We start from the raw sequence: 24,304 nt of genomic DNA, 5'->3' as shown, positions 1-24,304 counted from the left end.
ACCATTCCTGCCGAAAAGAGGGAACCCGGCGATGCCCTGGGAAGACTGGAAACGGTACTTCCTGAACTACATTGAGGCCCTGGAGGAAGAGAGTGAAGGAGAGTTCTCAAGTGCCAGGAAAAAGAAGATACTCCTACACAACCTAGGCCCGGAGAGCATCAGGGTATATGATAGTTTGGTGAAAGAGACCAGGCCAGCAGAGGATACAGAAGTGTTTAAACACGCGCTGGATGACTTAGACGCTCACTACAGGCCGGTGGTGTGCACGGCCATCGACAGATGCAACTTCTTCCAGAGAAAACAGATCAATGGAGAATCAGTAGATGAGTACGTCGCGGCGCTACAGAAGATGGCGGTAACGTGCAAATTCGGCGCACTTCACGACGAACTGATTAGAGATCAGATTATCATGCACACCACCAACACGGCCATATAGGAGAAACTGTGGGTCAATGGGGATGTCCCGCTAAAGGAAGTGGTAGCGCTAGTGAAGAAGGCTGAACTATCTAAACGATGTGCAGAAGCGGCCAAAAGAGAAGGCAACGACTGCACGCCAGTCTGCAGGGTAATAGACGGGGACCGACCAGACGCCCCAAAACAACAGGCTTCAAGCGGCAGGTGGCAGCAAAGGAGGTTACCGCAAAGGACCACGAAGCACCAGAAGCCACCGGAAGAGAGGAAGAAGGGGTGCTACAGGTGTGGCAGCCAATCACACCAAGGCAACAACAAAGTTTGCCCCGCGTTTCGAGCCAGGTGCGCATACTGCAAAATAGTGGGGCACTACGAGAAGGTGTGCAGGCGGAAACTCGGCAGAGGAGACGTGAAGTACGTAGCACAAGACCCAGACGGGGAAGAAGAGCCCCAAGCGGAAGAAGACTAAGAAGACGAGGTCTTATGTATCGATGACCAAGTACTGGGAGTGAACTGCATACGGACCAAGAAGCCAGCACTACAGATGACGATCGGCGGAGTACAAGTGCACATAGTGGCAGACTCGGGCTCCCCATACACGATCATCCAGAGGGCAGTGTGGAATAACGAATTTAGTTCCAAAGTCAGAGACGAACTACTACCCACCGACATCCACCCGGTCACGTTCACCGGAGAGCCAATACCCATGGTGGGTTATCGCAAGTTGATGCTCGAGTTCAGAGGGCGCAGAGCAGAAGGGAAGCTGTATGTAGCAGAGAAAGGACCCTCCGTACTGGGATGGAAGGATCAAGGGAACTTGGGCATACAGCTCAACCCGGGAGGCTCCAAACAAGTATTGCTAATTGAGATCAAGCCACCGCGAGATGAAGGCAAGTGGATGGAGGCGTACCCCGAGGTGTTCAAAGGGACCATAGGGAAGATGACAAAATTTACACACAAGATACAACTCAAGGAGGGAGCCAAACCAGTGAGTCACAGAGCCCGCAATATTCCCTTCAGAAGCCGGGAGGCAGTTCAGGAAGAATTGAGGCGCCTAGAAGCAAATGGAGTCATAGAGGCGATAGAGAGCGCTGAGTGGCTGGCGCCATTGGTGGTTGCCCAGAAACCCAACGGGAAGGTGAGACTATGCGTGGACCTGAGGGAGCTCAACAAGAACATTCTAGTGGACAAGTTCCCTCTACCCAGGATAAATGAGATGTTAGCGATGACCAAGGGAGTCAAGTGGTTCTCCACCATAGATCTCACCTCTGCGTATCACCAAATTGCATTGCATGCCACCTGCAATCATCTAACGTCGTTCATCACGCCGTTCGGGTGCTACAAATTTCTCAGGATGCCTTTCGGCCTTGCATCCGCAGCAGTTTTCCAAAAACTGATGCACAGGTTGTTCCAAAAAGTGGAAGGGGTCCAATACTTCCAGGATGACATCCTAGTGATGTGGAAATCCCTGGAAGATCACGACAAGAAACTGCACACGGTGCTGGCGATCCTCGCCCAAAATGGCCTCACAGCGGAATGGCAGAAATGCAGGTTTGGAGTCAACTCAGTGACCTACCTGGGCCACGAGATCAGCGGAAAGGGCATAGAACCAAAAAGGGCAAACATGGCGGCCATAAAAGACGCACCCACGCCGTCGAGGAAAGAAGATGTTCGCTCCTTCTTGGGCATGGCTGAATTTTACAGCAAGTTCGTCCCGCACTTCGCGACCAAGACGCACAACATGCGGCAACTCCTGAAGGAAAAAACAGCATTCAAGTGGACACAGGAGGAGCAATTGGAATTCGAGAGGGTGAAGCAAGACATCTGCACAGCTGTCCCCTTGGAAGGGTTCGATCGAGATTCATTGTCCATACTGACCACGGATGCCAGTGACAAGGGTCTAGGGGCGGTCCTGATGCAGAAGGCCCGAGGCAGAGAGGTCACCACTGTCAGCTTTGCTTCAAGAGCTCTAGCGGCGAACGAGGAAAAATTCAGCGTCATAGAGAAAGAGATGCTAGCCACGGTGTGGGCGATGGAACGGTTCAGGCAGTACGTTTGGGGGGCGAAATTCCTGCTCCGCACCGACCACAAGCCCCTGGTGAAAGAATTGACCTCGAGTGGGCACGCGCATGCGACGCCTCGCATTGCAAGGATGAGTTTGAGACTGCTGGACTACGTGTACGATGTGGAGTACATCCCCGGATCTAGAAACAAGGTGGCGGATTTCTTGAGCAGGGCAGCGGCCATGGAACCCGCGGAAGGTGGAGAACCTTCGGAATGGGAAGAGTACGTGGTCGCAGTTACGCAGGACCACGAAGGGGCGGTCAGCATCCAAGAATGGGAAGACGCGTACGCGGCTGACGAAACCCTGAACACAGTGAAGGGCTATGTGACACACGGGTGGCCGGAAAAGAGGCACCTAGATAGTGAGCTGCGGAAGTACTGGGAAGTCCGAGAAGAGATGTCCATTGGTGACAATCCTGTGTTTCTATTGAGAGGGGACAAGGTGGTCCCTCCGAGCTCCATGGTGACCCACCTCTTATCCATCCTACACGAGGGACATCTAGGGATCTTGAAAACAAAGGCAAGAGCAAAGCAGGCGTATTGGTGGCCAGCCATGGATGCTCAAGTGGAAAGACATGTCAGGACATGTGAACAATGCAACAGGGCAGACAAGACACAAACCCTACTGCGCCCACCACTAGGAAAGTTCACAGGGGAGTCGAATCCCTGGGAAATGCTGTCGGTGGACATCCTAGGCCCAGTCCTGAACGCGGAGGGAGTACCCAAGTACCTCATTGTGCCGGTGGACAGATACTCGAAATGGCCAGAAGTGGAGGTCTGTGACAGCGCTGACACAGAGACGGTGTTAGCATTTCTCACAGCCACGTTTCTGAGGGAAGGAATACCCAAAGTAATAACATGTGACAATGGCCCACAATTCGTTTCAGAGAAATGGAACGCTTTCATGTCCAGGAATGGAATCGAGGTCAAACATACTCCAATCTACCACCCGGCGGGTAATGGGCTGGCCGAAAGATTTAATCGAGTAATAATGGGTTCCATACAAGCGGCTATCAGTGCAGGGTTGCAGTGGGAGAAGGAACTCCAACGCATGCTCTGGGCGTACCGCATTACTCCGACCAGCACAGGGTACAGCCCGTTCAAGATATTGAGAGGACGGGAACCCTTTACAAAGGACAACGTCGCGTGGAAACATCTCATGGTACAGAGTAAATGGTCGCCAGCAGTAGTAAGGCGCAACCTGGACAAGGCACAGGCAATATACACAGAGTACTATAACAAGCGATGGAACACAAAAGGGGTGACCCTGGAGAAGGGAGAGTGGGTGAGAGTAAAACAGGCCACGCTGAAAAGAAAAGGAGAGAGCAAATTCAGCCCGCCGCTGCAGGTCATAGAAACGTACACCAGGTCGGCTTTATTGAGCGACGGAAAGGTATGGTCGCAGGACAAAATGGCGAAATGCAACAGAATAGAGAAATGGGAAGTACCGGAGGACAGGAGGATGCAAGGTCCCACAAATGAGGAGTCACCGGAAAGTGAGGACTGTGAAGCCGAGGAAGAACCAAACCTAAAGTTCCCCGGGAGAAGGGGGTAGAGCCAGAGCCTGAGGGCGTTGGAAAAGAACTTAAAGGAGCGCCACATGGAGGAAGAGACGCTGGAGCAAGTAGAAGTGGAACAAGGAGAAGGTACGATCGGAGGGGGATCCCCGGCCAGGAAGGAACAGGTGGCTCCCAAGAAAGGACAGAACTATACAAGATCGGGCAGAGAGATCAAGATGCCAAGAAGGTTTGAGGACTATGAAATGCAAACCAAGTAAGACTGATCCATAGGGGGGGTGCTCCGAAGTTGTTGTTGTTAAAGACGTTAAAAGGGGGAGATATGTAGCGTTGCGCTCTAGTGATTAGCGCCAGGGCACGCTGGGAAGGGAGCGTGGTTTAGAGCGCGGCGCGCAGGGGGAAAGAGCGCGAAGGTTGAGGGAGACGGGAGTGTTCCCGGCGCTCGGTTCCCGCGAGTTAAATAAAGAAGATTGTTAACATATAAGAAGGTGTCCAGAGTTATTGGTGAACCCAGCAAATACACTAGAACCCTGTGTATTGAGTTAAGAACATCATTACAGCATGGATGTCTTAATGCACAGAAGATGGTTAAGGGGGTACGCAAACGTGAATGTATTTGCCAGAGTGTGCCTTTGTGCACCTGAATGTATGTCTTCCTGTTGCAATATGAGCATGTGTGCCTTTCCGTATATGGTTTTTATAAGTCTGCAGTTTTTAGGCATATCATCACTGTACTTGGCATAGTCATGGGAATTCCTCTAATATGGGGATTATCCCAGACATAGGACAGCCATCTGATGTTTTTCTGAAAAACGAAATATGTTGTTTTCCGACTCACATGAATGGCTGATGTATGAGGACAAAAGAAGTACATTTCCCCAAACATTTGGATGTTTTTGTTTGGAGGACAATTAACAAATATACCTGTACTTCACTTATTTGCACCAAAATTAAAGAAAACTGAAAGTAAGGGAAAGGGAGTGTGAAGCTTTTGTTTGTTTAAAATCCTCATGACTGGGGCGTGGCCTAGCGGGGAATGTATTTACATGTATCTCGTCTGCCCTCCGAGCCCCTGTAAGCCTTCTAATGGCTTCTTCAGGACCAGGGCAGCATCCTAGCAGCTGCACTTGCAGCGACACGTTGTTGATTCCCACTATGTCTGGAGGGGACACTATTCTCCACCTGAGAACTGCTTCAGCAACTGCGACAGAGTCTGGTGGCCGTGGCCTACCGGGATCAGAGCCGCCATCTTGCGGGACTGCCTCCCGTTACCTGTGGTCCTGGCGGTGGGGAGTGAGGTCCGGCTGAAGCTGAGGGGGCCACACAGACTGTCTGAGCAGGGAATCAGTGTGGATCAGCCCTGGAGTCTGCCAGCGCTCGCCTGCCCCTGATGTGGTGGGGCCCCCTGAAGCAGCAAACAATGACTGCGGAGCCATCATCTTGAGGTGAGTGCTGGGATCCGGCTTCGCTCCTCTGGGAGTGAGGGCCTATTGGTTGGGACGATTGGCAGCCGATCTGACTGAGACACTCCGCCCTACATAGGACAGCGACGGAGGACTGAAGAGGGGGATGGCCTCCGGTGAGGATGGTCTGCTGTGTTGTGCCTCCTGAGATGACCAAACCTTGGCTACGCGAATCAGCTCTGATTCATCCGCCCGCCATAAGGACACAGGATGACAGCAACAGACCATACTGTGGGCCTGCTCTGTACAGAGCCGCCATCCCACAAGTGAGCTTGATGGCCTCTGCCCTGGCACGCTGAGGCGTTGCTCCCTGAGTGGGTGGCTTACGGAGGGGATGGCCGGCCTCCTCCCTCTGAACATTCCCTCCTACTCATATGGCCTTGCATGATTGACCCCTGAGAGCAATTACTTAAGCAGGGAGATGCCTGATTACTGTGGTCCCGCTGCCTGGTTATGGCTGGAGTATGAGGCCCTCACAACTGATGCAAAGCTGGTAAGCACCCGAAGTGGGGCTGATATGCCAGCCCACAAGGGGCGCTTTCCAGTAGCTCTCCTGGCTCCCTGGTGCTGGGCCATGTGGTGGACTTTGAGCTAGGAAAGCAGTGCGGCTGCTTGAGCAGAGGTGTCTTGCCTGCTGACACTTACCTGGTGCTAGCATCAACCCTTCTGGCAGAGACTGAGAGGGTTGTGGATACGCTGCATTATGAGCATTCCTTGCAAAGCTGGTCTGACAATTCCTGGGTTGGAAACATGCTTTACCGCCGAAGGGAAACAATACCCAGGGGCAGGTTCCATTGTGCCCCCCCCCCCCATATCTGGAAAGGATCAGTTTTGCACACCAATCCTCTACGTCCACTGTCCTGGTCTGACTTACCAACAAGCCCACACATCACTGGTAGCCCGGGTACTCGTTTGGCCTTCTGTGTCACCCCTGCCCTGGCCTGCCCCATAAACGAAGCACTTGTGGCCTGATGTTGACATGCAAAGCAGCGCTCCAGGGCCACCAAAGACAATGAGGTTACTTCCCTCAGGAACAAAGCACCTGTGAAGACTTTGGAGATGCTGGGCACTTCGGGTGCATCTGTGATAGGGGACACGCCATTGCTGCCTATCTCACAGGATTACATTGAGTGTTTTTTCAGGAGATTCGTTCTGAAATTGGATTGTTCAAATCCGGCGCAATGTCTCAGAGATTGGGGGATGGATCGATGACCTGGAATATACGGTGGATGCGCGCTCTGAAGATCAGAAGATGCTCTGGCAGTGAGTGGTGACATTAGAAGAACAGCAAATAGAACTGCAAACTAAGGAGGACCTGGAAAACAGGAGTTGGCAAAACACCGAAACACATCAGAGATGTAGAAGGTCCTGACATCATGGCTTTCACCGCCGAACTTCTACAAGCGATCCGATGAGACAAAGAAATCCTGCTGCCAGGTCAGAGTAAGGCCCATTTGGTTACCTCAGCTCCGGGACGTCCTGCAGCCATCCCCGACATTCTGACACATGCCCACTTCTTTACAGAAAAATAAGCTATCCTGAGAGCTGCCAGGGGCAAGGAAGACCAGCTATTCTGGGGCCATACCATCAAACTGTTTCATGATCTCTCTCCAGTCAACCTACGCCACATGTGAGACTTTAAACCAATCACTGATAAGCTTCGCGAGATGGGTATCCAATACCAATGGGGGCATCCTTTCACACGCCTGTTCACATGGGAAGACAAGCGGCACACTCTGTGCTCCTTAGTGGAGGCAAAGAAAAAGCTCCTGGGGCGCTCCATAGACACCCAGGGTAAGGACACATTTCATCACAACCCCATGCCAGAGATGACCTACGACCTGTCTGGACCACGAGACAACCTCCTCACTCTGACAAACGATCGAAAGAGGCGGCATCACAAGAGACGAAGCGAGACATCATACAACACTTTCAAAGCCTAAAAAAAGATCCCTCGCCACCCCCCTCATCTTCGGGTTCTGTGTAGTCCCATGACTGCTGAGTATAGAAACGTTGGACTGCCCTTCGCTGGACAGCTTGAAAGTATAGCTGTCCAAAGACATGGATCCCTAATGCTGCGGGGGCCTGGGGACCAACTTGCTTTGCCCTGCCAGTACAGACTGGAACACCTGTTGATGTCTGACTACCCCTGATTCGCACTGTTTATTTTCTTTCCCTAGGTCAAGCTCGACAATCATGGGTGACTTCGGCATACTGCGGGCAGAGCGGGGGAGGTATCACACCTCTGTGAACAGGTACATGACCAATCATTGATGGGCAAAGATAGTTGTCATGGTTCTGTACTCTGGGAGTGGCAGGTCTGCCCTCCTTGCAGCATGGGGGTGGTGGGATCGGCTTTGTCCCAGGGCCTGATTGAATCCTATGCCCTACTTAATTCTATGGGCTCCTTATCTGCAGCCGCTTAATTCTGGGATATCCATGAATGGCGGTGTCCACAGGCCCTAAATTACTCTCCCTTAATGTTAAGGGGTTCAACTGACACAACAAACGCCAACAGGTATAGGCATACTTACTGCAAAACAACCCAGACATTATCCTGCTCCAGAAGACCCATCTCCAGTTGGCCTGTATGGCACTCCCAAAGTGCCTATTGAGACATTGAGCTCACACAACCACGAAAACGTTAGGAGTGGGAGTACTCATCAAGGCAAGTTTCCGCACCTCTCTCTCAAAGGTGCTTCCTGGTACTACATATGTATATGCTCCAAACCAATCCCAGAACCCTTACCTGAGCCAATTGGTGCGTGACCAGCTGGCTGGGGTGTGGGGAGACATCACTGTGAGGAGTGACTTAAACCTTCTGTGGGATCCCGACCTCGAAAGAAGCACAGTCACATATCATAGCACTGGGGCAATGTCTGCACAACTAAAGAGGAGCATCACAGACTTAAGGCTAATGGACACTTGGAGGTATAGGCACCCAGAAAGCAGGGATTATTCATTCGACTCTCATGTACACACCACATACTCGCCCTTTGACCATGTTTTTTTACCCACTCCCTTCTGCGCAATCTTACACAGCCGAAATCTCAGACATATCAATCTCAGACCACAAGCATTTAGAGCTGATCTGGGCCTCCTACATCCTGACTCACGCACAGTCCCCCTTGATGGTTTCTTTCTAAAAAACTCCTACAGGATACGGTTAACCAGGCAGAAATCTGAAAAGGTATTGCAGACTACTTTGGGTTAAAAGCACTGCCCGAAACATTGCTGCCTACACTCTGGGATGGCTTTAAGGCTACCATCATGTGGGCAATCTCAACTATTGCTATCGCCAGAGCAAGGGAGGTATGACTGGTGGAGGCCAACCTGGCGACAGAGATTAAAGCTCTAGAGAAGAAGGATCACTCCGCCCTGGCACAACAAACACCAACTGGCTATGGTACACTGGCAATTGAGTGTCCATCACACCAATAAAGTGGAATGCTCCCTCCTTTCCCTCAAACAGCTCTACTATGGGGACAAAGTGGGATAGAGGCTCGCTAAGCGGCTTCAGCAAGTGCAGGCCAAAGCTCATATCACCAAACTGCTGGTGGGGGATGCAGGTTGGGCAATATACGAACATGACAAACAGCAGGTGTTTCAAGACTACTACCAAACACTCTGTACAAAGTAAAAGATCCCACTCAGTGCTCCTTCTACCGCCATATAGCCCTCCTCAACATGGATGCAAAGATGTTCACCAAACTACTGGCTACCCGGTTACAGCACTATCTACCACTGCAACCAGCAGGGGACAGACAGTGTGCGCCAGATTGCGTGCTTAATAGAGAAATCACATTGTCACAACATCCTAGCCTGCCTCCTCTAGCTTGATGAAAAGAAGGCCTTTGATAGGGTTAATCAGGCCTTCATCTGAGCATTATTGGGCAAGATCGGTATGGGACCGGGTATGATAGCCAAAATCATGGCCTCATATGTAAACTGTACAGCTACTGTATGGGTAATAGGCACCAAACAGCCCCTAATAACATTCTTAGGGGCACTCAGTAGAGCTTCCCTTGTTCCCCATTTTGTTCACCCTGGTGGTGGAGCCCTTCCCCATCACCATTCGTCACACTGATGACGTGGTAGAAATCCTCTTTGGGCGTCAACGGCACAATATACTTTTATTTACGGATGAACTTCTGCTATCTCGCCAAATTTGATACAGTACCCGGCTTTAAAATTAATATGTCCTAGTCTTTTGTGCTTATCTTGACAATCTCTCCGCATAATCCCCCCGCGTTACAAACCTTACTGCCATTTCAGTGGGCGTTTGACATGATAAGATACCTGGGTCTCAACCTGACATCTATACTGTCCTCCTGGATGCCGGCCATCCGGCCACAACTTCCAAAGGCTATCCTAGAAGACCTTAGAAGATGGAAACATCGTCATATCTCTTTGCTGGGTTGCATTAAAGCCATAAAAAGTAATATCCTGCCACAAGCCTTATATCTATTCCAAACATTGCCCACCCTGATCCTGCAGGATGACATCCTTCGCCTACAAAGGGTCCTCTGCACCCTCAATTGGAATGGGAAGTAGTCATGAATCTCTCCCTCCCTCCTGACCCAGTATAGTGACAGGGGTGGCTTGGCTTGGCTTGCCCCCAGCTTCTTGAATATTGGTGCTGTGCGGAGGCATTAGGGGATTTTTGCCATATTTGGTGGTCATGCAGATTTATTGCCACCTGTTGGAAAGAAGGACACATCAAAGCCACTATAGGATATCCCATACCATACCATCACGGTTATCCTAGGCATACGACTCCTTGCAATAGGAGAAATAACTCACCCCGATTTGAAACGTATTAGCCACAAGCTCCATGCAGCACGACGGCTCATCGCTCTCGAACGGAATAAGACAACTGGCCCCTCAACTGCCAGTGGTTCACCCGCCTCTGGCATGTGTTAGCAATGGAAACAACTGTCTCATAATTTCACACATACTGAGGCCAAATGTTAACTTTTTGGGTACCCATTGGTAACATACCGCACACGCCTGAAACATACCTGCTTCTTTCCACTGAGATTGCAGGAGCTACAAATCTTTGCTTGACCCCACTTCGGCTACAGTATTGGGCATCTAACCTTTCTTACTCCTCCATCCGTCTCTTGCTGACACCTCTCCCTTAGTTCGTGCCCTATAACAGAAGACCACCCTGATACGTGGCCCCAAGGAGTCAATTCACCAAAACGCCAAGGGTAGTGGAAGTGATTTCACATGCCCCTTGACAGTCACTTTCACTCACACATACATATGCTTATGCATACACATGCATTCACACATACACACACACTCACACATACACACACACTCTGCCTACACATGCACACATTCACACAGACACATATTCTCTCTCACATAAACACACTCAAAACTGCAAGCACGCACATAGCATACATACATTTGAAATCATTTTTAGGTCTCGCCTACGCAGCGCACATGCGCTACGTAGGAAAGAGACCTCTTGATATCGATTCAGCTGTGCAGGCAAAAACGTGCAGGCGTTGCATTGCTTTCAATGCATCGCGTGCATGTCTGGTGATTTCCTTGCGGGAGCGCGCGGCGCCATATGTTAGCAATTATTGCGCTCGCTCCCGCAAGGGAAACGCTGTCTGCTCTGGCCGCACTCCCCCCCACCCCCTACTTGCGCGAGGCTCGCTTGCTTGTTTTTCTAGCCAGCTGCAGTACCCGCTGCATGTACAGAGGAAGGCGTTTTCTAGCCTGTGTCCACGCTTGTTTATTTTATTATTTTCCCACACGATTTGCTTTCATTGCGCTTGTTTTCTTTCGGCTTTGGAAACTGTCCCTCTGTCTTCTCGTATTACGTCTGTTTCCTTCCTTTCGACTAGCGGCATAGCTATGTTTAGTGCAGTACGGGCAGTTGCACCAGTGTCCGGGTACTAGAGCAGCCCACTGCACCCCAAATTATGGTTGCCTATTACTACCGAATCAGCATGAGGCAGGCGCAGTTTCTTTGTATGCATTAGGGCGCGTGACAGTCTTGCTATGTTTTGAGTAGGATGTTAGTTAGGACAACGATGCACACACCGCGTTTGCATCGTCCATCAGCCGTGTTGTTTATATACGCACTGCTGCAAGTCAACTTACTTTTACGGCTCGATCCCAAAGTCTTATTCTGAAAATCAAGTAGGTTGAAGTTAAGTAACAATATCAGTCCTGGATTTTCCCCATTTAAAGAGATAGGCCAGTTTTCAAATCTTTAGCTAGGCAGAAACTACAGTGAAATTGTGCGCAGTTTTGGAAAAGTAAAATATACAAATCTGGGAGAGACACATTTTATAACTGTATTCGAGGCGACTGAAAGGAGATTAAAAAATTCCAGTATGTAAATCGGAACAAAGATTGACCCCCACCACCACCACCCCTAGACCGCATGGTTCGAACCATGTGTTGCAATAAAAGGCAGTTTTTTAGGTTTTATTTGACATTTTCACACTTAGGTCTGAATGCAGCAGCCAATGAATTGCATGTTGAAAATCACTTTGAAACCATGCCACATTTAACACTCCAGGGTGGGCATACCACGGGTTCTGGCGCAGACGCACTGTTTGTCCCTACTGTTCAAAAAACAATCTTCCTACTGTGTGAATTACACGCGGAGTTGATAGTTTACTTTTAATACCTATGCCCAGCGGATGTCCAGTATGCACCAAGTCTGTGGGTATGGTGCACACCATGTGTACGGCAGCACCTGAAGGCGCACCCGGTGTCTACAGAGGTACATGTAAGATGTGCACCGTGTGTACAGATTCAGGCATGTGGCAGGTGGTGCGTACAGAGGTGGGCTGGACGCACACGATATATACAGAGGTAGGTGTGGCTGGTATGCATGATGCACTAGACGCCTACAGATGTAAACAGGGTGCACGTGGCATGTACAGGCTCAAGAATGATGCAGACGACATGTACAGAGGCAGGTTGCACATTGTGTACAAACAGAGGCATGTGTCGTGCACCTGTTATGCACAAAGAGATGTGTGTATGCTAAACATTATGTGTATAGTTATAAACATGAGACACGCGGCGGGTGCACACTATGTAAGGATGTAGGTAGGTCGAACACACTCTCTATAGAGTAGGCACAGTGCACGCAGCGTGCACAGTGCTTAATTTGTAAAACAATAAGTGTCGGGCCCTCGTGAGGAGGCCACTGCAGATTGCACCACCTATTGCCCCTGTCAGCGCTGCCAATAAAAGCACCAGCACAACTGTGTGAAGAGCAGCAGCTGTTTGTGCGTTTTATTGACAACTCCTGTTTCTTCCATTGAGATGAAATACCGCCGGTGCACCGGTCCCTTCATTTTGTGACATTGTCTGCTTTCAGGTGAAGTTGCTGTCCGTTCAGTATTATGAGGTACTTCCATCTGCGCCACTCGGGGTGTTTGCTCTTTCACCTAATATATCTAAAGCGCCCTTTCTGTTGGTATAGATGGTGAGGTTGATTGCATTTTTTAAGCTATTAGTATTGTAAATAACTATGCCTTGTATTTATGTTTCAAAACCCAAAACATAAATAGAAGGCATTGTCATTTACAATGCTAACAGCTCAAAATAGTGTGAATGCGAGAGCTATTGCATTGCAAATGCTTGTTTTACTTACCTCAGTTGACAGGGGAAGTCATATTGCAGCTATCTGGACTCCATTTTATTTTTAAATGAAACTAATAGCGAATAATGTAATAATATTCACTATCAGTATATTGTAAAATGTACAAAAAACGAGGTGAGTTTAGCCCCCACCGCTGTACATAAGGATGAGCTGCTTCTGTCCTGCCACTAATTCTGCGCAGCTGATGCTAGGGGTCACAAAGGCAGTGCCAGGGGTCAGAAGGGGCATGCCAAGGGTCGCAGCAGCGCCCCTGATGCCCCCCAAATGATGTCCATGCTTGGCCCTATCTAACCAGGGGTCAGAAGGGGCATGCCAGGGGTCGCAGCAGCGCCCCTGGTGCCCGCCAAATGACGTCCATGCTTGGCCCTATCTACTCAGCTTGGACCAGTAACTGTCTTATATTTTTGTTATCTGTTGATCCATTTTCTTTTCGTATGCAGGATGGACTGCATTGGATGGCACTTAGCCACCTGCTTACTAATTGTGTACTACTGTAATGCTATGTGAGCACGAAATGCAGCTGTCTACTAAATGTTAAATATGTGCCAAATATGTTCAATAAAAAGATTCTGAGCAAAACAAAATCCTCTTTATTGCTGAAAAAGAAAAGCAGGTATTCAATTCAAAAATTGGTATGCGTTCTCAGAAAGGTAAGCAAAAAATGAAAACTGGTACTAAATGACAAAATAAATATATCTTCATAGTGGGGAAGCCGGTGAGCGGGAAAAAATAAGCATATTTACCAAACTGAACAGCCCTCTTTCAGAGACAAAATGCTGCGTTCGTGGTCATTTATAACCATTGTCTATAGGAAAAATACATATTTAACAAAAGAAAGCTGCTAATTCAGGGAACTATGGGGCATATGTACAAGCCCCTATCGCCCCGGGAACGTCACTTTTTTTGACGTTCCCGTGGCGATATGAGCTTCGCCTTATTTACAAGAGCGTTAAGCTCCTTAACGTGGCTTAATGTTGCCTTGTAAATAAGGCCCCCTTTCAGTGAAAAGGGAGAGCAATGGGTGTTGCGGTGCGCGTTCCACCGCAACACCCATTGATTTTTACGCTGCCCCCTATGTGCAAGGGCAGCATACATAGGAGGCTGCGCCAAAATTAAGACCAGGTAAAACCTGGTCTTAAGTTAGCGAAACGAGAAGCAATGCATTATTTATCCTTGGTTTTGCTTTTTCCATACGTGGAAAAAGCAAAATGCTATGGATTGTTTATGTACAGGAAGATCCCCCTCCCTGTACATAAACAATCTTTAAAAAAAATCAATTTTGTGACTCATGTGTGCTGCATTAAGCAGCACACATGAAAGTGACAAAATGGCATTTCAGGATTGTTTATGTTCAGGAAGGGGGACCTTCCTACACATAAACAATCCTCCCCTGCATGCAGACACCCTTGCACTATGGTGCAAGGGTGCCTGCATTGGCGCTACACTGCTAAGTGTAGCGGCATTGCAGGGGGAAAATGCAAGGCTGCACCATATCGTTGTAAATATGGTGCAGCCTTGCGTTTCAGAAGTCGCGGAGTGAGGCGTTAAGCCATGACGGCTAACGCCTCACTCCGCCACTTCCCCCTATATGTGTCTTTTAAAAAATGCTAGTTTTGAGAAATTTGCATTTATTTAAGTGAAAACCCAATTTTGAGGACAACTGCCAGCCTTTTGAGAAAATGTCTAATATTTTTTGGGGGAAATTGGTATGTCTTTCCAAAATGACAAGTTGACAAAAAAGTCAAAATATGCAATATTGAGTTCCAGAACAATATCAATACAATGTTAGGTGATTACTAGAGTTTTGCATATGTAGATTATGTGAATTTACCAAATAAATAAATGCGAGTATTTTAAGGGAAAAAAACAATTTTTCAGAAAGAGACAGGTCGATTTTCAGTTACAAATCAATTAATTTACCACAAATTAACAATCTGTAAATTGGGTCAACAAGCGTTTTTGGGAAATAACGTGTTTGGGAAGAAAATAGTCCCATTCTCGTGAGTGACAGCTCGTATTTGATCACAAATTTCAAGCTTTAACAGGAAAATATAAACTGAAGTTCATGGACAAATTAGTTAATTTTTCAAATAAACATTTATTACAGAAGGATGAATAGAGTGATTTTTCAGAAAGCATGAATCATTGGTTCGGGGAAATAAGTTTGCTTTAAAAAATATAAAGCTGGCACTTGAAATAACACATATGTATATTTTCTGAAAATATCACTGATGTTATACAGAAAAAAATGAAAATTTGGCATTATTTGAAAATCAGTGTGTATTACAGAAAAATGAAAAGCCTTTGTTGTCTTTTCTTTAGGAGGGGTTGATTGAATTGTCCATACAATGGTAAACTTAAATTTAGGCATACAAGGCGTTATTACTCATATTGTGTTCCAGATGCTTATTGCTGTTCTTATGGCATCGTTTCCTTGGTCTTAAGGGGTACTTATTGACTGGTGTGGCTGTTTTCAGGTGACTCATATGAAGGCATTTCATGAATCTTGTATTAGCACCCCTATGTTTTGCTTTATTGTCGTGGCTTGATGATCTGTGTTAGGTATAACGCAAGAGATTTGTTGGCTGCCTGACCCACTAATGCCTCTGCAATCTGAGAAGCAATGATGCTGTCTGAGCCTATAACATTGGTCTAACCAGAAGCGTATTTCTGATCTTTAAGGAATATTCCGTGAACTTTCCAGATTGATTATCATTCATATTAGGCCTGGGCGGTAAGTTCCGTTCCGTTCGCGGAATTTGCGTAATTTCGCGTTCCGCGGAGAACGCGAAATTACCCAAAAATCTGCGTTCCGCGACTTCGCGAAATTTTTTGCTTGTTCGCGTTCTCAATATGCGTGTTCGCGAGATATTTCACCCCGAGCACGCAAACAGCGATCGCGAACATGAAAAAAGTATCGCGAACAAGCAATTCCGCGTGTTCGCGGAATTTCTGCGTGTTCGCGGAGATTTTTTACCGTTTCGCGGAGATTTGCGTAACGCGATTACGCAAATTCCGCCCACCCCTAATTCATATCACATAATTAAAACTATTCTGGGATGTATAGAGAAAGGAATGAAATAAACAAAATGGAAGGTAGAAGTGAAAGAAAAGGTTTTGTATTTTCTAAAATAGCGATAAAAGACTATACCAAATGGCTTAGCTTACAATAGTTGCCACTAATAAACTGAATTTAGTGCAATTCCCTATGGAAACTGTAATGTACGAAAGTACTGTTTAAATCCATGTAGGTACTCACGGTAGTACAAATTTATTTGGTGAATTTGAGTCCGCTATCTAGGCCCCTTCAACGTAAAATTTCACCAGCTTCCACTGCTTCCGGGAACCCCACACATTCTTTTTGGATTTGGTGCAAAATATAGAGTTAATAACTTATATTGGTAATAACTTACCACGTAGTACTACCTCCAGATTTTGCATACATTTCCAATAAATGAACAGTAACATTAAGCTACGTTTCCAGAGTTTTTTTTAAATGTATTTGCATTCGGTTTTTTTATAGCTTTTTGCTGATAGAATCCGTTTCACAATGATTCTGTGCATTATCATGATACTACACCAAAATACTGGTGAGGGTAATGTGCTTTTATGCGAATAACACAGTGGTCTAGAGGACGAGTAGCACTGTATTTTGTTGTGCAGTTTTATTTAACGCTAACGCGACCCATAGGAATTGGAGCATTGTACATGAGCCCCAGTTAAATCACACAAGTACACATTCATTTTTGGTAGACATGGGGAGATTAAGTGATTTTGCCCAGAATCACAGGGTGTTGAGCGGAAGTCAAGTCTCGCACCTGGTTCCCCAGTCCCAAAGTCAGCAGCTCTGGCCGTTACGCCACATCCTCTCCCAACATCGATATGTGTTTAGACACCACATCCTCTCCCAAGTGTGTGAGTGGCCAACTGAGAGGTCTGCATGTCGTACATGAATGTCTTTGTACCACCTCAAGAAAAGTAACCCTTTCGCCAATTTATTCATGGGACTCCAGAAGATTACAGATGATTTCAGAAGGAGAAATTTCAACCTCAGTTTACCAAGGTTCTTTTTGGTCCAGACTGACTCCAGGTGGCATTGTCTATTTCCTCAGAAGTGCTTGATCTGCACTTAGAGTGCTCTGCTGTAGTATTTGAAGATTAAAGTATATACTTTTTTAGTAACTGTATCTAATAAATGTAGCTTCTTTTAAATGCACCTTATAACTTTTTATGGTTTGAATGCCACTGTTCTACTAAGTGTCTCTCATCTGTTCCAAGCGAATCCCAAAGCTGTACCTATTGTCAAGGATCCAAGGCTGGATACATTTAAGCAAGCCATTGTCCTTCTTAGTCTCTGTAACTCTGAAGCTTCATTTGATTATTGTCTCAGGCAAGGTCAAACAAAAAAGTTTTCCCATTCTTTTCGATAAGTGAAAGTATAAAAGTCGTCACAGTGATGGCTTGTCTTATGAATTTTGACTGAGCATTATGTTTTATTATATTATAAAATGTCACCTTCATCTGGTTGGGAAGTACTCATCTGAACTTATGTAAAGGACCTTTTTGCATATTCTAATTGGTTTGTGCATTTTAAGTACAACTATCTTGTTCTATATACTTTATGTAAACCATTTCTGTTCTTTTTGAAGGATACCAATACGAAACCCAATACACAAAATGTGCAAATCTATGAATCATATACTTTGTTTAATGATGTGAAAAGACTATTTATTTGGGGTTCGTTTTCGTACAATAGAACAGTTTGTGTGATAAGCATTTTTCTGCAAGTTGAAACGAGCTACCCATGTGCCTCACACAATATGTCGATGAACTCTTTCTCATCCTGGAAGGCTAGATTTTATAGCTTCTTACAGGAGCTCATTTGCATTGGTTCCCAGAGTGGAAAACTCTCGGTTTACTCTATTTGAATTTATGATGAGAATCAGCCCAAAATGAGTAGTTATTAGCAACAAGACACTACATTTACAATTATTTTTTTTTTTGTTGTTGTTGCATATTTATATAGCGCGAACCCGACCGAAAGGTATTGGAGCGCTTTAAATAGCACCTTATTTACATTACACATTCAGGCACGGGGAGATTAAGTGATTTGCCCAGAATCACAGGATGTGGACGCGACCTCGAGGCCCGAACCCTGGTTTCCTGCACCAGAGGCGGCAGCGCAGCCGACGGACCACATCCGCAAACGTCCAGTCAATTTACCAGCACAGCAGCAAGTGCTGCCCAATTACTCTTAAAAATTAGGGTGCTCAAATTGAATTTGGTTAATATTTGCTTTAAATTTTGCCTTCTTGCTACAGACAACTCCAGCTGTTTGTCGCAAGACAGCAGTGTATACCATATCCCAGAGTGCCAATACTTGCTCAAGATTGGATGGCTTTCATGTCAGTCTCATTTGCCTTGCTCCTATTTGATGCTTACCTCCCTTTCTGTCTTTGATCTTCCCACAAGAGCATTTGGTTTTGCCGTCAATAGATTCGCCATTCTTCCTGCTGCTAATGCAGCATTGCAAACAGAGCCACGCAACACCAGTTTGCTACTTTTAAGTGCCATCTAGTGTTCACTAGAATAACTGCAGAAGAAATATAAGCTACAACATTGTTTTGTTTTGCTGTAATACAAAGGTGCATACCAATCTTTCTTTCCTACTTTTACATATAAGCGAGGCCAATTGGCTTGCCAGTGTTGGTTTATGAGATGTCAAGCATTAGTATCTATAATCAAGTGGTACTTCTCTCCTATTGCATAAATGACTGCCGCTTTATTGCTAGGTCAGACTATACAATTCCTCAACATATATACATAAATTTGTATATGCATGTGGATACTGGGAGGCAAAGTAACCTGCGGGTTAGATACATGGAGATTGGAGGCTTATTGTAGAACATTAGTTTGAGATTCTAAACATAGAGCGTCAAGATTAAGGAATGGAACTAGGAGTTGACGTTGTATCCTTCTAACTGGTTCATGCGAGAAGTGAAGTCAGCAGCAGTAGAATAAAGTAGAAAGGTGAAGGATCTGCATGAAAAACCGTAAAGGCCGATTCCTCACCATGAACTCCAGCTCTTAGTTTGAGGTTTGACGGAGGCTCCAAAAACCCTTGAGCTCTTTGATCATGTTTATTGATTAAGAATGTGCCCCGATGCCATCTTAACCCCTTCCCCGCTCATGACGGAACCGCTCCGTCATGAGCCACGGTTGCCATGTGCTCATGACGGAGCGGTTCCGTCATGCCACGACCGTTGGCGGGCGCTCCGCCTACGCGGCGCTGTTTCCCCGCCTGTGCGGGGGACAACGCAACTGGGCGGAGTCATGACGGAACCGCTCCATCATGAGCACAGCTCAACCGTGGCTCATGACGGAGTGGCTCCGTCATGAGCACAGCGCCACCGCGCTGCCCCCCCGCAACCCCCAGCACTGCGGCGGAATTCCCGCCGCAGCGAAGGGGTTAAGGCATCAGCACGCTGGGCAAATGCCCAGGGGCCCCATGCAGACCAGAATTTAACACTAATTTTCCATTAAACATTTTTATTCCTATGAGTAGTTGTGAAGGCAGGGCCCAGTGCACTGCTTTGCCCGGGGGCCTATAAGGCTGTTAAGACGGCTCTGATATGCCCTCTGATATATCTACTTAAAAAGCACACTATGATCTTTTGAAGACAAGAATGGAAGCAACAAGAAGAGGCCTTCACACTAACATGCAAACAAAGTGCACGGCACACGGTGAAACATAGACACATGTATCAGGAAAGTGGCTTGGGCTTCTCTGAAAAAACCTACCTAGAAAAGCAGATGGAGACACAGTGCCATTACTCCTTGACACCATGACTGTAATTCCAGTTTCAACAAATGGAACAGAAAAGTCAACCACCTCTGAGCGTTCTTCATTAATTGTGAGGGAGCCCACCGCCATGACCGCACGTTGATACACCACCTAGTCAAATACGGAAGATAAAGAAAGAAGAGTAAACAAATTCAATAAGAGCAAAACCATACTTTTTCAAATGGATTAAAAAGTCATGAGTCAAGTTTTACTTAAGGGTTTTTTTACCTAACAAAACTTACTTCACCAATCATTCCATTCCATACATTCTTGATTTTTTTGCCATGCTTCCCATTGGTTACCAAGTAAAGGTCATAGCTGAACTTCACTGTTTTTGACAATTTCTTTAGAATATCAATGCAGAATCCTTTGCAGCATTTCTTAATATACGTCCCCTCAGAAGTTGAGTTGCTGTGAATGTTAAAAAAAAACAATTACACATAATGTAATGTAATATTATGTTATTGCAATTTATATAGCACACACTTATACCCGTGGGTGTCTTGGCGCTTAATAATGCACTTAATAATGTACTTTTGCTGTGAAAATTTGAGTTTCTCTTAATAGCAATTGTAATTTGCAGGAAAAACTGCTGAAGAATGGCTATCAGAAGATATAATAAACATACTAAAATATACATTGGTGAAATCTGAAAACTGTGCTCTTTTTACAAATTTAATTATTTTGGTTTGCACATGCAAAGTTGTACACCTGCAAAGTATTTCTAGCCATACGAGTTTCTTGAATTAATACTACACAGAAATGCTCCCTGTACTTAATTTCTGCTGGTGGTTAAAAGTGGTGGGCATCAGCACCCATTTTTAAGGGACCAATGCAAATTTTTCATCCTCAGATTTTGACCCAGAGCAAAAGAGAAAAAGGCAGAAAAGAATGAAGCAGCGTAACAGAGGCAGTAAAATAGTGACAAAGGGAGAAAGCAGGGATGAAAAATAACCCACAAGAGCAATATAAAGAAACAAGGAGTGTAGGTAGTTGAAGAAAGAAGGTATGCACCCTGAATATCAGGCCCAGAAATGTAAATGGAAAAGTATATCGAGGGCAAATATTGAAACAAAACATCGGCAGATAAGTAAGTCTAGATTTTCTATCCGTAACTCAAAATTATATGTAGCTACACGCTACATATATATATATATGTATATTAAAGGTACGTAGATGTGAAGCTAGAAATAGTTAATCTATACTTCTCTACACGTAGTTTAATATTACGTCCCCGACCTCTGCCCTTTTTTTCAGATTAAGTACTGTGTGCAGCACTTAGCAAGGTGGAGATGTGTTAGATTGTAAGAAAGCCTTCATCCTCAGCAAAGCAATGGTGAAATAGGGAAAAGAGCAACACGGTTATCAATTTGAAGGAAAACTGTGGGAAAGGATATTGAAAGGGCATGGTGTTAGAAATGGGGGTTTATAGTTGGCAGAGGTATGCACCTTGTCCAGGTAGGGACCCTTCCTTCTAGTCAGGATAAAGGGATTACACTTCTAAAACAACCCCTGCTCACCTACTTGGTAGCATGGCACGAGCAGTCAGGCTTATCTTAGAGGCAATGTCTAAAGCAATTGCATTAACACACAGTAATACAGTGAAAATACTATAAAAGGACAACACATCAGTTTTAGAAAAATAGCCAGTATTTATCTGTGTAAAACAAGACCAAAACGATAAAAATCCAACATAAAGTAATCAAAATAGGAATATTGCAAACATAGCCTTAAAATACAGTTTCTTGAAGTTGATAGCTCTGTCCGGGGCTATCACGGCATAGTGAACAAACAAACCCAACAGTTCAGGCTGACCGTGGCATCGCGGGCCAGCTACAGTGTCGTGAAGACCTGCAAACAGTACCTTGGAAATCCGGTGGTATGGACCTTGTGATGAGCTCTGAAGAGGCAGCATCACCCGCATCGGCAGGCATCTGTTCTGGAGGTCAGTGGAGCAGTCGTCGTGCCCTTGAAGTCACACGCATTGCAGATCAAACTCTGTGAGGTTGAATTCGGGAGCGTCGGCAGGTGTCAGGGCTGCGGTGTGAAGTGGAGCGGTATAGCGTGCAGTGCCCTCAAGTCACGGTGAAGACAGCAGCTCGGGGATAGCAACCAGTGGTGTCAGTGCGACCAGGCTGCGGTGGGAAGTGGGGTGGCACTTGTCTCAGTGCCAGCAGGTCATGGTGCAAATGGTGGGGGTGTTGTTGCTGAAGCGCTTTCGGCAGTAGAAGATCTAGAGTCTATGGCACCAGAGGGCCAAGGCTGCGCTGTGGGACCGTGCATCGAGTAACTTACGAGCGGTGCCCCAGGCTCCGGTGCAGACAGCGGTGTTGAGGATACCAGGGAGGCAATGTGAAGCAAGGCGATGCAAAGTGCAGTGCCCTCAGGGCACGGTGCAAGCAGCAGCTCGGTGGCAGCATTGGGCGTCATCGCCAGTGAGACCAGGGTTGCCCTGCAAAGCGGGGCGGTGCTCTCTGAGGTGCCAATGGGTCGTGGAGTCAGCAGGGACGTTGTTGCCGGCATCGGGTTACTTTTTCTTCTGTGGCAGCACAAAACACACAGTTCCCAGTGCTGGTAGCAGATGATCTTGAAGTCTGTGCTGTTCCTAAGGGGCAACAAGGGGCAACAGGGGGAAAGCTCTACCTCAAGCCCTTGGAGTAACTCAGGAACATAAGTTGCAGAAAGTCTTGTCCAGTCCTTTCACTGCCCAAGACAGAAGCAGCCACTGCAGGCCAACACAGCAAAGGTAGGTTCCTTAGTCCAAAAGAGTTCTAAAGTTCAGGGGTCAGGGCCCCATAATTCATACTACTTTTCCCTTTGAAGTCTTAGGCAGAAAGTATCTTTGACTCAGTAAAAACAAGTTCTGTCTTCCCTGGTCCAGCTTCAATACAGGAGGTGGAGACAGTATTGTGCAGAGCAGACATAGCCTATTCAGGTGCTAGTAAAAACTCCCACCACTGTAAATGCAGAAAGTTCTATTCAGCCTGGCTATGAGTTACCAATGAAATGCAGGACACACCTCAACCCCCCTTGTGATTGTCTAGTGTGAATGCACATCCCCAGCTCCTGTCACTCCAAAACGGTGAATACACAAACAGCCAGAGGCACAAAGGACGGATATGTAAGAGAATGCCCACTTTCTAAAAGTGGCATTTTCAAACACAATTTAAAATCCACCCTTACTAAAAGATGTGTTTTTAAATTCTGAGCTCAGGGAGCCTAAACTCCATTTATCTATCTTTTCCCAATTGAAAGTTGCACTTGTTACATATCAGATCCAACGACCACCTATGGGACAGACAGCCTTTCAATAGCGAAAAACGAAATGCACAGTATTTCACTATAAGGACACGTAAAACACAAAACTGCATGTCCTACCTTTCACATACACTGCACCCTGCCCATCGGGCTACCTTGGGCCTACTCTAGGGGTGACTTACATGTAAAAAAAGGGAAGGTTAGGACCTGGCAAGTGTGTGCACTTGCCAGGTCAACATGGCAGTAAAATCTGCGTGTAGACAATGCAGGGGCAGGTTTGAGAGACCTTTGAAAAGCTACTTGAGCAGTGCTACAGGCCCACTAGTAGCATTTGATGTACAGGCTCTGTGCACACACACTGCACTGTACTGTACTAGGGACTTACTAGTAAATCATATATGCCAATCATCGAAAACCAATCATAACACAATTTACAGTAGGAGCACTTGCATTTTAGCACTGAATATGGGTGAAAAAACTGTGCAGAGACACTAAACCAACAAAAATGAAGTCCAGCATAAAACTAAAACAAGAGGTCAGAAAGAAAAAAGAGAGGGGAAACACATCTAAAGATGCCAGGTCTAACACATTGCAAGGCATCGAGAATGAATGCAAGATTAATTTTAAATACTGCATACTTTTAGCAAAGATTACAAGGAATTTTCATGTCCAAAGAGATTTAGAATGTTGAAGATTCTAGAAGCCTCCAAACTCAATAATTATTATGCTATACTTCCACAGAAGACAAATGATCTAGCACCGCTGGAATAATCTAGACCCGAGTTAGTGAATGGGATGAAACATGGTGTTAAAGTGTGAGCACAAGGGACGGCGGGCAGCACAGGAGGGGGTAGACAAAGGGAAGGAACGGCTTATGTATTTGGTAAGGGTGTGATTCATAATTGGTATAAGTTGCATCAAAGACTACACAAAGCATGGATAAATGAGAATGCCTCATGCTGTAGATGCACAAAGCAGTAATATTGGATTTTGGGGAGGGTTTTTTTTTTTATGGATGTTGAACAGAAAGACATGGAACCTTCAGAAATGCTCTCCCTAATGAGACTCATATTAATGATAGAATTTGTCTTTTTTTTTATTC

The 24,304-nt window shown here is 46.3% G+C and overlaps 1 protein-coding gene across 3 annotated transcripts in view; it reads right to left on the bottom strand.

The window, feature by feature from the left end:
* Positions 1–24,304, bottom strand: part of GRIN2A (glutamate ionotropic receptor NMDA type subunit 2A) — a 1,558,104-nt gene that overhangs the window by 454,338 nt on the left and 1,079,462 nt on the right. For all 3 annotated transcript variants that reach the window (XM_085628306.1, XM_085628307.1, XM_085628308.1), the window contains 2 exons: positions 20,187–20,355; positions 19,902–20,055 (listed from right to left, as the gene is read on the bottom strand). In XM_085628306.1, coding sequence (XP_085484432.1) covers positions 19,902–20,055; positions 20,187–20,355 — 323 coding nt within the window. The remainder of the gene's footprint in view (positions 1–19,901; positions 20,056–20,186; positions 20,356–24,304) is intronic.

This window comes from Triturus cristatus, chromosome 10 (assembly GCF_964204655.1).
Source record: "Triturus cristatus chromosome 10, aTriCri1.1, whole genome shotgun sequence".
Classification (NCBI taxonomy): Eukaryota; Metazoa; Chordata; class Amphibia; order Caudata; family Salamandridae; genus Triturus; species Triturus cristatus.
This window is presented reverse-complemented; position numbering and strand designations above follow the sequence as displayed.